Source organism: Mesocricetus auratus, unplaced genomic scaffold (genome assembly GCF_017639785.1).
Source record: "Mesocricetus auratus isolate SY011 unplaced genomic scaffold, BCM_Maur_2.0 Super-Scaffold_100006, whole genome shotgun sequence".
Taxonomy (NCBI): Eukaryota; Metazoa; Chordata; class Mammalia; order Rodentia; family Cricetidae; genus Mesocricetus; species Mesocricetus auratus.
The window spans coordinates 46,024,647-46,042,248 of NW_024429190.1; the positions used below are offsets into that span (position 1 = coordinate 46,024,647).

Below are 17,602 nucleotides of genomic sequence, written 5' to 3' on the forward strand. Positions count from 1 at the left end.
TGCAATTTGATTTCCCAACACTCCCAAACAAATATAGAAATATAGAGTGATATTTTCTTTCTTTTTCTGTAATGCTTTTATTTTCCTTCCTAGAGATAACTGTTATTGATAGATAGTCCTTTCAGAATGTTTCCAATACATTTTAAAGTTTACATATACACTTGTAAAAGATTTATTTTATGTGTTTGTATGTGTGCATGTCTTTGTGAGTGTATGCATATGTGTGTGCAGGTGCCCTTAGAGTCTTGAAGAAGGCATCCAGTCCCTTAGTTTTGGAGTTATAGGCGTTTATGAGCTACCGGACATGAGTGAAAGTGCTGAGATCTAAACTCTGGTTCTCATGATTGAGCAGCAAGCTTTTTTAACTGTTATGCCATCTCTCCAAGCAGCTTGTACACACACATTTTAACATGATGTAAATGGGAAGGTACCATGCATATGCATATATTTGTGCATCTTGTTCTTCATAAATGCCAGTGCAATCCAATCCTATTTTTCCATATCCGTGGGAAGAAATCTGTAGGATACTTCCTTCAGATGAGAGGCATGGTCAGGGTCTCACATAACATAACCCATGCTAGCCTCAAATCTATTATGTAGCCAAGGATGACCTAAAACTCCTGATTCTCCTGTTTTCCCACCCTGGATGCTAAGATTATAGGTGTGTGGCTAGCCCTGGGTAGTGAACTTTGTACATGGTAAGCAAGCACTCTACTTACTCAGCTACACTCTCAACCATTTAACACAGTCTTTTTAAAAGAATATTTGTATTAATATAGACTGGTTAGTAAACTGTATATGACTTAGACTTATCTTCTGGTTCCTATAGGGCTATTTAGAAACCAAAGAATATTAAGAGAATATGGTGATTTCTTGGGCAACACAAAGGTAAGGGTATCTTCTTAATTATGCGTACATGTTATTTGACAAATTCAATACAGTATGAAATGTCTATGATCATAATCCAAGAAATTCTAGCAAGTCTTTGATCATAATCCAACATTTTTCTTGAGCATACTATAATTAACTGTACTATCATCTATTCATTTATTTAGTTTTCTTGAAATTAAAATTATGACATGAGTTTCCTAGAATTCTTAAGCATATATAGTTAAAGGAACTTGTTTGCTTACTTTTTAGAAGGATTTTCTGTCTTTCATATCTTGTATCTCTCATGCATATGCATATACATACATAAAACATATATACACAGACATATGGCTGTATATAAAAGCCCCTTAATTGCCTTTGTCGTCACTCCTTCTACTCCTAGTTCTTAGTCACACTAAGGCTGCCAGCTCTCTGCTTTTGCATATGAGGGCATCCCTTGAAAGAGAAAATTACACAGCCAGTTTGATTGTTTTTTATTATTTGGCTGTACACAGTCAGTAGACATTTTGTGTGACTTCATTGGTATATTGTCTCACTGCAAAATGGCGTAGTGTATGCCTTTGCCTCTATTCCCAAACTTCTACAGCCTCGCCTTTTGCCTTTCAGCTACCAACCCTACTTCATACTTCACTGAAAAACAAAACAGGTGTACAAATGACTCCTGACATAAAGGGGTTCGCTTTGTAATTTATTGACTTGATGGTGTGGATCATAAGCATATGGCCATTCTGTTTTTAATTTCTATGTAGTATTCAGTTTGTTATAGTCAGTATTTCATTACAATAGCTTTGTGCTATATGATTTTACTCAGTGTTAAGCAAATCAAAGACTTCTGAACATGTTGGGGCAGGCTGGTATGCTGTATGGTTAGGTTAGATGGATTAGATGCATTTTCAATCCACAGTACTTAAAATGGTGATGGCTTATAGAGACCTAATCCTGTAAATCAAAGACCATTTTTAATTTGATGAAAGTATACCTCATTTTCTTCTTTAAACTTTTATTCTTCTTTCATGCATTACATCCCAATTGCAGTTTCCCTTCCCTCCACTCCTCCCAGGCCTTCTCTCACATCCCCTCTCCCCCAGATCCACTCCTCCTCTGTTTCCCTTTTTAAAGAGCAGGCCCCAAGGAATATCCACCAAACATGGCCTAACAAGATACAGTAAGACTGGGCATGAACCAAGGCGTCCCAGTAGGAATAAAAGGGCCCCACTTACAGATAAAGGACCCCTGCCACACTCCCATCACTGGGCGTTCCATAAGAACACCAGACTACACAGCCGTAAGGTACATGTAGAGGACTTAGCTCATAGCCATACAGGCTCCATGTTTGTCACTTCAGTCTCTGCGAGGCCTTATGGGCCTTGCTTAGTTGATTCTGTGGACTGTGTTCTTGTGTCCTCATCCCCTCTGTCTCTTACAGTCCTTCTTCTCCATCTTCTTTGGAGTGCCCTGGCTCTGCCTAGTGTTTGGCTGTGCATCTCTGCATCTGCTCTCATCAGTTGCTGGATGATACCTCTCTGAGGACAATCGGGCTAGGCATCAATCTATGAGTATAATAGAGTATCATTAGGAATCATTTGTTTTTGTTTTTTTGTTTTTTAGTCAGTTGTGTTTGATTCTATCTTGGGTCTCTGGGCTGTCCTGCCTCTAGTTCCTGGACATATAGGCAGTGTCAGATTTGGGTTCCTTCTTGGGGTGTGGGTCTCAAGTTGGACCAGACATTGAGGACCTCATTTTTTCATCATCAGATAATAAACTGTTATCTACACATACTCCTAAATACTGTCCTTTCTACAAGAAAGAATTAGTATTAGGAGAAATATAGAAAGTTTTCATCTTTTGTCTCTTAAATTCAGTCCACTTGGGTTTTCATCCCATTGAAATGGCTCTTTCTGAAGTCACAAACAACATCCAAGGTACAAAGTCATCTATGTCCAGGTAGACTTCCTATTTCAATTTGGCTGCGAGGGATCTCCTATCAGGGAGTTAATAGTTGGTATGTCTGATGGTTTGTGTCCTGTAATTCTAGCACGTAAGAGGCAGAATTAGGAGGATCTCCTTATGTTCTTGGCCAGCTATGACTACTTAGTGAGGTCATGCTCAAAAGAATCTCTCTCTCTCTCTCTCTCTCTCTCTCATAAAAGGAAGTTAAATGCCATAACTGGGCATCATAATCCATGCTTGTGATACCAACACTTGAAAGGCTAAGGCAGGATGATTGCCACAAATTAGAGCTAGCAGCAACTAAGAGTAAGGTTTTTTCACAACAAACCAAGTTAATGCACCCCTGGGGCAAAGGCTGCCTATGCAGTTTGTCTTTTCTCTGGGTAGCATTTGAGACTTGATTCCTTTTCACACAGTTCATAGTTGAACACAGCTGACACAGTAGTTGGCTCTTAACTTGAGCTACCCCTCTTTCCATTCATTTTGATTCTGGTTCCTCTCTGAGCCCTCTCTGAATGCAGCACTGAAGATGAGGTCTGAAGGTCACAATCGTCTCATGTCTTAGGATCTAGAATTTCTCCTGGTGTTGCAAGGTGACTGTCTCTTACTTATAGTGTATAATAACATAGGCTGGTGACATCTGCCTCTTATATCTGTTCATATAGACAGTCCTGCTTGCTACAATTACTCTTGTCCTTTTAATTTTTTTGCTTTGGATGCAGACACTTTTCCTGTTAGACTACTTTTGTCTCACAGGAACTCCAATAACAGCAAATAAAGTCACAATGTCCTTGGTTTACCAAAAGCATTGGCTCATCAGAGCAGTAGCTCACTCTCTGATAATTTAATTTTGCAATGCCCCTTTATCATTTTCCCTATAATTGGTTCTGCTTTCTTATGCCTTTTCTCGGCATCCTGGCTTTGTGAATTTCTTAGGATAGTCCTTCAGAATCTTGAAAGTACCTTGTCTCCCCGAGTAGGTTAGTCCACAGCCACAGTATTGCTTTGAAATGCACCAGTCCTGCTTTGAGAAGCTTTCCGCTCTGATGACTGTGGTAATTGTAAAAACTTAATATTTATGTACTTAGTGTGCATGTGTGCATACGCCATGGTGCTTCTAAGGAGGTCAGGGAACAGTGTGCAGGAGTCTGTCCTTCCCTTCTACTGCCCAGTGACTCAAGTCATCTGAGTTGCTGGCGATACTTGTAATAATGTAAAACGAGCTTAATTGGTATGGAGATACAGCTTCAATACTTATCATTGTTTTGTCATTCTGACCTTTAAAACATGGGGTCTCCCACTGAACCCAGAGTTTACTGATTAGGCCAGACTAATTTGCCAGCAAGCCCCCAGGATCCCTTTTTGTGTCTGCTTTCCAATGTTTGTATTACAGATGCACACTGTATGAACATGGTTGTTAGAGGTTCAAATTCAGGTCTTCATGCTTACGTAGTGTCTTAGTCAGTGTTAGTCAGCAACAAAACACCATAACCAAAAAGTCAGTTGGGGAGGAAAGGGTTTATTTGACTTATACTTCTGTACCATTGTTTGTCATTGAAGGAAATTAGAGCAGAAACAGGCAGGGCAGGAATCTCGAGGCAGGAGCTGATGCAGAGGCCATGGAGGGTGCTGCTTCCTGGCTTGAGCAACCTGCTTTTCTTTCTCTTTCTTTCTTTCCTTTTTTTTTGGTGTTTTGAGACAGGGCTTCTCTGTGTAGCCCTGGCTGTCTTGATTGGAACTCACTCTGTAGACCAGGCTGGCCTCGAACTCACAGAGATCCGCCTGCCTCTGCCTCCCAAGTGCTGGGATCTAAGGTGTGCGTCACCACTGCCCAGCATCCTGCTTTTACATACAATACAGGACCACCAGCCCAGGGATGGCATCACCTACAGTGGGCTGCCCTTCAACCCATCAATCACTAATTAAGAAAATGCCATACAGGCTTGCCTGTAGCCTAATCTTATAGAGACATTTTCTTATTTTTTTCTTTTCTGACATTTACTTAATTGAGGCTTCCTCCTCTCAGGTTGTATCAAGTAAACATAAAACTAGCCAACATACATAGTAAGATTTTTAACATTGAGTCATCTTCTTAGCTCCCATTAGATTCTTTTTTGCTTTTTTACATACATTAGTGTTTTGCCATAGGCATCAGGTCCCCTGTAACTCGAGTTACAGACAGTTGTGAGCTGCCATGTGGGTACTGGGACTTGAACTCGGGTCCTCTGGAAAAGAGTCACTGCTCTTAACTACCAAGCCATCTCTCCAGGTGCCCCCCACTCCTACTCCATTAAAGTCTTTATGAGCCCTTTTATATTTCAAATTCATTAGTAGGGATCCTAGCACCTAGAAATATGTCAGCTATACAGTAGCTGCACAATAAGCATAGTGAATAAATGACATTAAGTATAACTGTAAATTTAATAGAGATGTAAAGTACAGTAGTACGTTTACAGTAGATTGATTCTGTGGGTGATCAAGAAAGCTTTGTGTAGAAAAGGTGATGCTTGGTTGGGTATGGAAAGGAATGGGCTAGACTTAGATCACATTTGGTGGGGGGAGTGAGAAGAAGCATGGAAGTGTCTATTTCAGTAACAACAGGGTAAAATGTCTCAGAGAGATGTTTCTCCTGAATGTTTCTCTACTTGTTGGTCTGTTAGGCAGTTAAACAATTTTCACTGAAGGTTTTGGTATTGAGAGAACAGTCAGTTAAACCAGAGCAGCAGACTTGTTTGTTACCTTTCACTGTTCCTTCTTTAAAGTGGACAAGTTGGTTAAGAAATGGAAAATTTTAGAGCATGTGAACTTCAGGTTAAAACATTTTAATCATTTTAGTGCTAATTTCTCTGTAGCCACTTCTGATCTTTTCTAGAAGTGGGCAGGCTTGGAATTCTAGGAAAAAAATCAACATCAGAGGGTTTGGAAAAGTCCCCCAATGCTATATACTTTGAAATGTATTTTACTTAATGCATATATGTGTATGTCGGGATGTGCATGTGATGCGGGTGCCCTCAAAGGACAGGAGAGCTTGTCAGATCACTGGGAGCTGGAGCTACAGGCTGTTGTGATCCACCAAACATAGGTACTGGGAACCAAACTTGTGTTCTCTGCGAGGATAGATAGTACATGCTCTTCCATCTCTGGAAGCCCAGACTACACCTTTTAAAGAGAAAGTTTGGATGAAAAGAATTTAAAAGTAAGCCTTGTTTATAGGTTTCCAAAGAGGATAAATCTGGTGCTGTGTCAGATCTACTTCCTACGTGCTTCTCAGAGAGACTTTGAAAATCTTTGTTCTTGTCTTACAGCCACGATCCAGAGCCATGTCCGTGTTCCTTAAAGGACCAGGAAAAGTGGTGATGGTTGCTATCTGCATGTGAGTTTTGGAAAACAGAGCTTTTTTTTTTTTTTTTTTTTTTTTTTTTTTGGTTTTTACGAGACAGGGTTTCTCTGTTTTGGAGGCTGTCGGTCCAGCCTGGCCTCGAACTCACAGAGATCCGCCTGCCTCTGCCTCCCGAGTGCTGGGATTAAAGGCGTGCGCCACCACCGCCCAGCAAAACAGAGAGCTTTTAAAGTAGAAATATATACCTTTTAATATGTGTCCTTGAATGTATACATGTATTACCTGGGGCTAGATGCATAGAGCTGACATTTAGCTTTTGTTATTTTAGGAGGAAGTTGAGCTATGTCATGGCCAGTGAAGTGGTAGGGAAGATTATGGACATTTGTACTAATACTAATTGGAGTCATTTTTTTTTAAACTTGCATTGACCATTGTTGCCCGGGTCAGCTCAGGTCACAGCTAAGGGGTATATCTGTGTTTGTATTTTCTCCCACTTAATTTTGGAAGAAACAATGTTTTCATAATTGCTCCTTTTTTCCCCTCTGGCTTTTTGATTCCTATTTTTTTAACCTTTTATCCGTTTTGCTAGTTAATTTTAAGATATGTAATAGCTGGTTTTGTATGTCAACTTGACACAAGTTAGAATCACCAGAAAGGAAGGAGTCTCAGCTGAGGAAAAGCCTCTGTGAGATCCAGCTGTAAGGCATTTTCTCAATTAGTCATCACTGGGGGAGGGCCCAGCCCATGGTGGGTGGTACCATCTCTGGGATGGTGATCTGGGTTCTATAAGAAACCAGGCTGATCAAGCCAGGGGAAGCAAGCCAGTAAGCTGCACCCCTTCATGGCCTCTGCATCAGCTCCTGCCTGCAGGTTCCTGTCCTGCTTGAGTTCCTGTCCTGACTTTCTTTGGTGATAAACAGCCATGTGGAAGTGTGAGCAGAATAAACCCTTTTCTCCCCAACGGGCATTTTGGTCAGGGTGTTACATTGCAGCAGTAGAAATTCTAAGACAGGCTATATAAAAGCAAGAATTTTGTAAATCAGTAGTTTTTTTTAACATCTTAAAAATACATGTCAGAAATTATAAGAGGACTTGGAAATATATAAACACGATCCTTGGAGGATTAGAGGACCCTAGACTAGAGGAAAGAATTTCCAGTAAGGACTAAAGATGATGCTATCTAGTTAGAATACTTAGAACTGTTGTCAAGAAGGTGTCCAGATTTCTGCTTGGACAATGGGTAAATGTTGCTCTGACAGACACCAGAAATGGGAGCAAGACAGGAGGAGAGAAAATGATCTTTGGTTTTTAGTTTAAAGTGTCTGTAAGGGAGTCCACGAGGAGATGGTCAACAAGATTAGTTCTTTCTCCCAGTAGAGTAGAGATAATAGTTATAGCCTTCCTTGTGAGGAAAGTATATACCATATAAACTAATCAGCATACCACCTAGTACGTAATATGTACTTGATAAGTATTATTGTTACTGTGTATTGGTCTCAAACTCAGAGGGGAGAGCTAGGCTAGAGATTTAGAGTTGCAAATTATTAGTCTACAGATGACAATTAAAACCATAGTGGTACTTAAGATTACCTGAGGAATAATATACATAGTATTAAGACAAAATCTTCAACATATAGCATAGGCTCTTACACTCTTAATGGTATCATAATCTGTACTTTTATATTTATACCTGAACTGTAAGAAGTTCTTTTTAATTTACTTTTAATAGAATCTGGTATAAAGTCAGTTAAATAAACTTTTGATGGAAAGTTTTAATTCAAACATGTTAAATTTTTTTCTTTCTCTCTAGTAATGGCTTAAACTGCTTTTTTAAATTCCTGGCCTGGATTTATACGGGTTCAGCAAGCATGTTCTCAGAAGCTATACATTCATTGTCTGACACTTGCAACCAGGTGAGGAGGAAATGCTTCATTAGTCTTAAACTAAGTTCTTACAGGCTTAGTCAGAAAGTGATCTGTTAAAAGTACTCTGCAGTTGGCTTTTGGGAAAATGCAGCTTTTTTATTTGAGCGTTTAAGAACAGTGGCTTTTGTATATGTGGGTTCTGCATCTGTGCTTCCATGCCCTTGCAACCAGCTGTGGATTAAAAATACAAGGAAGAGATGAGCATGGAGGCATATCCTTAGTTCTGGCCCTCAAGGGAGGGGCAGGTAGAGTCCTGTGAGTGTGAACCCAGCTTAGTCTATATAATGAGTTCCAGGACAGCCAGCCAGACCTACCGAGGTGGGGGGGCTCTATACTATACACACTTTTGCCCTTATCACTACTCTTATGTGCATGGATGCTATGTCTGCGTGTATGTCTGCACCATATGGATGTCTAATGCCACAAGAGGGCATCAGATGCCCAGGGACTGGAGTTGCAGGGCCACTATGTGCATGCTGAGAATGAAAGTGCTCTTAACGGCTGAACCGTTTCGTCAGCCCCACCCTCACCCTGTTACTATTCTTAGCAATAGAGTTTAACAATAGTGTGTGAGGATGAGAGGATATTTGTAGGTTATTTAATAATACTGTCTATTTTATATAAGAAACTTGAGCATTGAAAATTTAACCTTTGCCAAGCTTAGTGGCATTCACCCCTTTATTCCCAGCACTCAGGAGGCAGAGGCAGGTGGAACCATGAGTTCGAGGACAGTCTGATCTACAGAGTGAGTTCCAGGACAGCCAGAGCTACATAGGGAAACCCTGTTTCAAAAAAAGAAAGAAAATTTAAGTTTCCTTGAGTGATTCTGAAACTAACTTGAATAATAATGAAGGACACAGCATACAGAAATAGTGATGGTAGGCTGGCTGTGGGGTACGTGCCTGTTACTCCAGCACATGGAGGTAGGGTAGATCAGGAACCATACCGTAATCTTTAAAATGTGACGTGAATCTATAAGTAAATTTTCTATAGTGTTATCCTCAACTACATAGTAAGTAGAAGACCAGCCTGGACTATATGATAACCTAGCTCCAAAAGGAAATGTGATCATAGTATTTTTAAGTAAATTGTTATGCTTTAAAAACTACCAACAGTTATTACTTTATGTGCATGACAGCTCTGCATCCATGACATGTGTGTGCCACATGTGTACCTGGTGCCCAAGGAGGTGGAGATCCTCTTTGTGTGTGTGTGTGTGTGTGTGTGTGTGTGTGTGTGTGTGTGTGTGAGAGAGAGAGAGAGAGAGAGAGAGACAGAGAGAGAGAGAGACAGAGAGAGAGATTGTATGTGTGTTCATATGAGGAGGCCAGAGGTTGACATAGATGTTTTCCTCAGGTCCTCACCATCTTATATATTAAGCCAGTCTCTTACTTGAGCACAAAATTTAGCTAGCCATCTTACTCCAGAGAGCCCCTGTCTGCCTTCCAAGGGCGAAGATTACAGGATGGCCGTCATTGCCTACCAACCCAGCATTTAGGTGCTAGGGATCCTAACTCCAGTGCTCACGCTTGCATGGGAAGCACTTCACCTACGCAGCCATCAGTAAATACTCTGTCAGTTGCATGGACAGAGAGGAAATGGACACGTGAAAACAGTGCCTTAAGAGCCTTGTGAGCTTAAGGACATAGGGACAAAGAATTATGAAACAAGAGTAGTAGTTAGAGATGATTCTTAAGTATCTATTCTCTAAAATGTTGTCCTACTTCAGGTTATTGTTGCTATGAAGAAATACCGGGATCAAAAACAAGTTGGGGAGGAAAGGTTTGATTTGGCTGTCACCTGTAGTCCATCACTGAAGGAACTCAGAGCAGGAACCAAACGGGGTAGGAGCCTGGAGGCAGGGTCTGAAGCAGGCTGTGGGGGTGCACTTGCGCTGCTCCTCCCTGGCTTAGTCAGCCTCTTTCTTATAGAACCCAGGACTACCCGCCCAGGGGTGGCACCACCCACAGTGGGCAGTGCCCTCCCCCATCAATCACTAATTAAGAAAATACTCTACAGGTTCCATCCTCTCAGTTACTAAAGGTTGTATCAAGTTGACATAAGACTAGTCAGTACAAATATATGTGGATTTTATGAATAGCTTTTTTTTTATTATTTAATTTTTCAAGAGGGTTTCTCTGTGTAGCTTTTGTAGACCAGGCTGGCTTCGAACTCTCAGAGATCTGCCACCTGCCTCTGCCTCCACTGCCCAACGAGGACTGATAGCTTTTTTTTTTTTTTTTTTTTTTTTTTTGGTTTTTCGAGACAAGGTTTCTCTGTGGCTTTTGGAGGCTGTCCTGGAACTAGCTCTTGTAGATCAGGCTGGTCTCAAACTCACAGAGATCCACCTGCCTCTGCCTCCCGAGTGCTGGGATTAAAGGTGTGCGCCACCACCACCTGGCAGACTGATAACTTTTAACTAGAATAATGACCATGATAAATTGAGTAAAAAGGTCAAGTTGTTAAATATTATGTATAGAACATCTGCTTTTGACTGTGAAGGACTCACAGAGACCGAATTTGCTCTTTTGATTCATAAACAAAAAAGACCTAGACAAAAAAATGTAACTGCTTTTTTTTAAAAGATTTGTTATGTATTCAGTGTTCTGCCTGCATGTCTGCCCAAAGAGGGCACCAGATCTCATTACAGATGGTTGTGAGCCACCATGTGGTTGCTGGGAATTGGAAGATCAGTCAGTACTCTTAACGGCTGAGCCATATCTCCAGCCCCAAAATGTAACTGCTTTTAAACTTTGACCAATAGAAGCATAAGACCACACCATCATCTCAGATAGGATTTGATTACTCCTATACTTTCTCTCTGGCTTTTTACTTAGCGATACATTTGGAGTACTGGCAAGGATGAAAAATATGAAAGTTCAGGGAATCCAAAGGAGTTGGAAATTAGAAGGAGGAGTTCCTCAGAGGAAAGAGCTATGTTGTTAAAAATCTGCATAAGTCAGCATAGGGATTTTCTTGAGTCCTTGCTAAATGTCAAATTACCTGTATGCAAGGTATGGGCACACATACCAAACAGGCTACAAGCTGGGTGATTCCTAGTGCTCACACAGGGCCACAGTACATCAGAGCTGACCAGGGGAGGTAAGAGAGACTGTTCTGATACCCAGGTCAGCAGAAGTCTCTCTCCTTAGCAGGAAAGCTAAATTATCCCCAGTGAAAAGGCTATTCTAGACCCTTTCTTAACAGACTTTCCCAGAAAGTAAGCATGATCAAGTTTATCTAGAAATAATAAAATTGTTTGCCAAAACAAAGCTCCATGCTCTTTAGAGAAGATTACAGACCCCAAACACTTAGTGTGGCATCCACAGTGGTCAGCTATATTTACCAATTGGTAGCAGAATACTTCTAGACAGTGCAAGAAGCAAGAAAATAGGATACAACAAGAAGGAAAATCAGTTAATAAAACAGACTCAATTGGCAGATGAGAGAAAAGAAGTGAAAACTGTCTGACACAAATTCTTACTACATAGCATTAATAAAAGGCTAAACCCTAGAAAAGAGTCAGTCCTGATTTATAATAGAAGGTGTGTATACTAGAAGCAGAGATAAAGAAGACTGAAGAAGATAAAGGCATCCTCAGTTACTATGGAGATAGTACCAAGGAACCCAGCCAGCTTTTAAGAAAGTAACAGTGTTAGTGCACAGACTGAGAGATAGGGAGAGCAATGACTTTCAACTATATGGACATAGCATAGTCCTGATACCAAAACTTACAGTGCCATCGCATGAGGAAAACATACATACCCATCAGTATCCTTCAGGGACATACATAGAAATCCCTTTTTTTCTTGAGACAGGGTTTCTTGGTGTAGCTTTATTTGTTCTGGAACTCACTTTATAGACCTGGCTGGCCTGGAACTCATAGAGGTCCACCTACCTCTGCCTTTTGAGTGCTGGGATTAAAGGCATGCACCACCACCACCCAGCAGAATTTTTTTAAATTATTTATTTAACTTCATGTGCATCAGTGTGAAGGTAACAGATTCCTCTGGAACTGAAGTAACAGACAGTTGTAAGCTGCCATGTGGGTGCTGGGATTGAACCAGGGTCTTCTGGAAGAACAGCTAGTGCTTTTAACTGCTGAGCCATCTCTCCAGCCCCAGAAATTCTTTAAAATGTAGCCAAATGAGATCAAGCAATATATAAAAATCATAGTATAGTTAAGTAAATGTTGCTCTGAGAATGTAAAATTAGTTTAATAGTAAAAACAAGGGCTGGAGAGATGGCTCAGAGGTTAAGAGCACCGACTGCTCTTCCAGAGGTCCTGAGTTCAATTCCCAGCAACCACATGGTGGCTTACAACCATCCATAATGAGATCTGGTGCCCTCTTCTGGCGTGCAGACATACATAGAGGCAGGATGTTGTATTCATAATAAATAAATAAATAAATCTTTAAAAAAAGATCTGACAGCCTCACATAGACATACATGCAGGCAACATCAGTGAACATAAAATAAAAATAAATTATTTTAAAAAATAGTAAAAACAAGTAGATATAAAGGGCAAATGGATATAAATCAATGCATTTCACTCCCAGGAAATACAGAATGACATCTAAAATTTCCCATTTATAGTAGTATCACAAAACATTAAGAGTATATCTAGCAAAAGGTGCACAGAATTTTACACTGAAAGCTGTAAAGTTGCTGAGAGTTTTGAAAAGATCTAAAGAAGGTCTGGGGCACAGCCCAGCTGTGAGTGCTTGCTTAGATTATGTAAGGCCAAGGTTTGATCCGCAGGACCTTAGAGGAGAGAGAAGTGGAGTGAGGGAGAATTTGATGCAGATAAGATAGTGATCTATAGATTGAATATAGTTCTAAATTATAATACCAGTAGAGTTGTGCCTTGTTTTGTTTGTGACAGAACCTTGAAATGTAGTAGCTCAGACTGGCCTATGCTCAAGACCTCTTCATTGAACTTCTGGGAGCTTTTCCCAAGTCAGTACAGAAAACTGGCTTGCTTTTTAAACTGCTATAGAAGTCATTTATTATGGTTGATCATTTGCACTGAATTTCCCTACTGATGAGATTTTAGATTCCTTTGTGGTTATTGTCATGGTGTAGTTTGGTATGGCTTCGTTTTTTTAAGATGGGTCTCAGTTTGCAGCCTGAGATGACTCAAAATTGATTCTCTTGCTTCAAGTACTAGGAGTTTAAGCATGTGCCCCTGGGCCCAGTTATCTTTCAAGTTTTTATCCTCACAAACAGTGTTGTTTTGAATCCCCTTGAGTTTATCTTTATTTTTCTGTACTAAACTGATTGCTTGGGCATTGATGTGATATATGATTTCTTTACTGTTATTCTCTACATCTTCCAAATTGGCTTACTCATGTATTCTCCATCTTGGTAATGACTACTTACTGTTTGTTCTTCTCCATAGGGTTTGCTAGCACTGGGCATCAGCAAGTCTATTCAAACACCAGACCCTTCTCACCCGTAAGGACACTACCTCTGATTTGAATTTGCCATAAGTCATTGAAAGAAGAACCAATGAATTTCAGGAGTCTAACCTTATATAGCATCAGACTGTTGGAGATTTGGTCATTTCCTTTGTATTGTCTAAAATGTAGGGGTCAAAGTAAAATCAAGGCATAATTTGAAAATGGAGTTGAAATCATTTTTATGCTTTATAATACACCCTGGAGAACTTCTCTATATTTGATAATAACAAAACATTTATCTTAGAATTCTATTTTATTTTGTTCCACGGAAGTATATTTCAGTTCAAACTTAATTGACTACGTAATCTAAAGTTTTGATGTTAACTTTTTCAAATGTGTACTTCATACTTAACTCTTTCTTATTTTAATGCTTTTATTATGATTGAGAAATTTTTGATAACATTTAAAAATTAGATATTTGTAAAGTGAGTATGTTGTTTTTAGAATATATTGAGTATGTCAGTTACCTGATGTGGATATTTATTTTTGTTACATCTATTAATATCCTCCCAAATGGTTGCACTCCATATTCATTGTGATTTTTAACTACCTTCCTTAATAAGTTTGATCAGTGTTAAGGCAGAAAACCTTTATTTCTTGATAGTGTCCATCTTAGTGCTTTGTAAATACCATCCCTAACTTGAAAGCAGAGCACTACTGTTTTAATAATAACAACACATTTTTAATATTCTGGAACTATGAGTTTTCTAGAGTAGAGAGCAATGTTAATTACACATGTATTATGTTTTACTATCTCTTGAAAAAATTTTCTTACTGATTTTCTACACCAAAAAATTAAATAAGAGGGTAAAAATATTAAACTTTATGTTCTGAAGATTGCTTCTTATTTTCAATAGTTCATTATAATACTACCCAGTTTAGTAACTAAATTTTGGACAATATTATTTTAAAGACATTTAGATATGAATAGTCATGTGGAACTAGTGATTTACTAGAGTAGGCAGCGCAGATCTACGTAATTCAAGTTTTCAATAAGAATCTATAGTGCAAGCCAGGTATGGTGATACACACCTTTAATCCCAGCACTCAGGAAGCAGAGGCAGAGGAGGCAGATCTCTGTGAGTTCCAAGACAACCAGGACTACATAGAAAAATCCTGCCTTGAAAAATAAAACAATGAAGGGGGCAGGGGAGACAGACTCTACAGTGCCTTGAAAAATACATAAAATGAAAGCCATGCAACTTAATTTATTCATTAATTTAAATTGGCATATAGTTGGTGTTACTTTGGAGAAAACTTAGAAAAAAATAAAATTTTCTAAGTCAAATTGTAAAACATTGTCACAACAGTGAACTGGGATTCTTTATGACTAGACTACATCTTTACACAAAGAGAATTCCATTAACTCTCTCAAGTTAAAAATCCTTGTTTAACGTGTATCTACCAGAAAGTGTAGTAGTGTTTGGGCTTAGGAAACATTTTTATGAATGAATGATTCTATTTCCCATAGTATATCATAGTTTCCAAGTGTTCTAATAGTGTTGTATTGGTACTTAAAGTAGTACAAATTAATGGTTCATTTTGACCAAAGATGTTGAGAAAAATAGTGTTTACAAAAAATACTAATTTCTGCATGAAAACATGTAGAAAACTGAAGTTATTGGTTCTGCTGTCTCTTAAACTGTTCAGAACTAGCAATAAGTTTTATGTTAAATTGTTCAGTATTAAGCAACAAAATTATAGGTAATATACATCACAGATTAACCATAAGAACACAATATTCAATTAGAAGCTATAGTCCAAGGAAATAGAAGTATTGCCCTGTTCGTTAAATATCTTCATCTTTTTTTTAAAGATTAATTTTGGGGCTAGAGAGATGGTAAGACCATTGGGAGCATTGAATGGTCTTTCATAGGACCCAGTTCAATTCTCAGCACCCACATGGCAGCTCACAACTGTCTGTAACTCCAAGATCTGACACCCTCACACAGATATACATGCAGGCAATGCACCAATGCACATAAAATACAAATAAATAAATTATAAAAAGATTAATTTTCCTGGCATCTGTGGAATATAATTATAAAGTAGTTCTGATAAATCAAAGTAGACTGTCTGAAATAGAGATGAGAAACTACCCAAATTAAGTAATATTTACTTTATTTTTATATATTTTCAAAGATCTTGCATTTTCCCCCACTTTGTATATTGTGAATTTTCAAAACAACATTTGAACTTTGCACTTACAGTGTTAAATGTATAAAATGACATCATTTTAATAATTTATAAGAATATTTCTTATTTCTCATTGAGTTAGTAAGTACATTTTTGAAAACTATATGATCTTTTTATCTTCCAGGTATGGCTTTTCAAATATGCGCTATATTTCTTCGTTGATTAGTGGTGTTGGTATTTTCATGATGGGCGCAGGACTCTCTTGGTACCATGGAATCATGGGATTACTTCATCCTCAACCAATGGAATCCCTTCTATGGGTGATCCTCTTTTTTTCCCCACTTTCATATATGGAGTACTGTGACTTTGTTGTAATGTATTAGAGAATAGGAATAACATGCCTTTCGGCTGTGTCACAGAGGTTATTTATTTATGGGTTTTTTTTTTTAACACATGAGTATTTACAATGTCTAAATCCACAGATGGGGTGATTTTAAACTATTTTTACTTACTTTATGTGTATGAGTGTTTTGCCAGCATGTATGTCTGTGCAGCACTTGTATGTCTGATGCTGATAAAGGTTAAAAGAGAATGCTGACTCCCTTGGGACTGGAGTTACAAAAGGCTGTGAGCTACCTAGGGGTGCTGGGAGTCCAACCCAGGTCCTCCTGTAGAGCAGCCAGTGCTCTTAATTGCTGAGCTATTTCTCTAGCCCCTAATTTAGTAATGTTAAACAGGAGGATCTACATAGGTGTAATTAATAAGCACATCCTCTTTGATTAAAATCTTGGGTAGTTCTATGGATTTTCTAGAGATGCTATTGAAGAACAAATAGAACTCTATTCACTTTTAGCACCAGGAATGGCCTTATATCAGTAATTAAAATTTCCAGTCACTTGACATAAGCTGGACCTGCATTTAATGTTAAAGCACAGTGAAAAGGAGGTTTGTGTGCTTGTTTGTTTTGTGTTTCTTCTGAGGCGCCTGTCAGGTAGGGGACCTGCCCTAGGGAGCAAGGAAAAGAAGGATGGGCACTATCAGTGTTGTTACACCAAAAGTCTTCTGCTCGGTAGGCCGTGTCCAACACTGGGTAGGGAACAATAAGTACTCACACTGGTCTGCTCTGACCTTTGTAGGTCTTTAAACTACCGTGCCTTACATGGGCATGTCTTGGAGAGCAGGCTGCTTTGCTGCTTTGGCTCCTTGGATAGACAGCCAGGCCATCTACCTCCCCTCAGCTTCGGACAGACACAGACTGGTCATCTACTCCCCTCAGCTTCGGACAGACACAGACTGGTCATCTACTCCCCTCAGCTTCGGACAGAAACAGCCAGGCCATCTACTCCCCTCAGCTTCTGACAGACACAGACTGGTCATCTAATCCCCTCAGCTTCTGACAGACACAGACTGGTCATCTACTCCCCTCAGCTTCGGACAGAAACAGCCAGGCCATCTACTCCCCTCAGCTTCTGACAGACACAGACTGGTCATCTACTCCCCTCAGCTTCGGACAGAAACAGCCAGGCCATCTACTCCCCTCAGCTTCTGACAGACACAGACTGGTCATCTAATCCCCTCAGCTTCGGACAGAAACAGCCAGGCCATCTACCTCCCCTCAGCTTCTGACAGACACAGACTGGTCATCTACTGCCCTCAGCTTCTGACAGACACAGACTAGTCATCTACTGCTCTCAACTTCTGACAGACACAGACTAGTCATCTATAGCTCCTGTCAGCTTCCAGGCATTTGGCAAAATTGTCTTTTAGATATTTCGGAAGACCCCAACTCAGAGCCCCATGTCTAAGATCTATACTTTAGACAGTTTACTTTCTGTGGGGCTGGTTTGTCTTTTCCCCTCTCCTGACAGTCCCATCAGTAACCTTGCCTGCAGATTATT

At 39.5% G+C, this 17,602-nt stretch overlaps 1 protein-coding gene across 1 annotated transcript in view; it reads left to right on the plus strand.

Moving 5' to 3' along the window:
- Positions 1 to 17,602, plus strand: part of Slc30a9 (solute carrier family 30 member 9) — a 55,032-nt gene that overhangs the window by 21,808 nt on the left and 15,622 nt on the right. Inside the window, exons 7-11 of the mRNA XM_005074357.4 lie at positions 830 to 888; positions 6,147 to 6,214; positions 7,992 to 8,094; positions 13,508 to 13,563; positions 15,889 to 16,024. Of these exons, the coding sequence (XP_005074414.1) occupies positions 830 to 888; positions 6,147 to 6,214; positions 7,992 to 8,094; positions 13,508 to 13,563; positions 15,889 to 16,024 (422 nt within the window). The remainder of the gene's footprint in view (positions 1 to 829; positions 889 to 6,146; positions 6,215 to 7,991; positions 8,095 to 13,507; positions 13,564 to 15,888; positions 16,025 to 17,602) is intronic.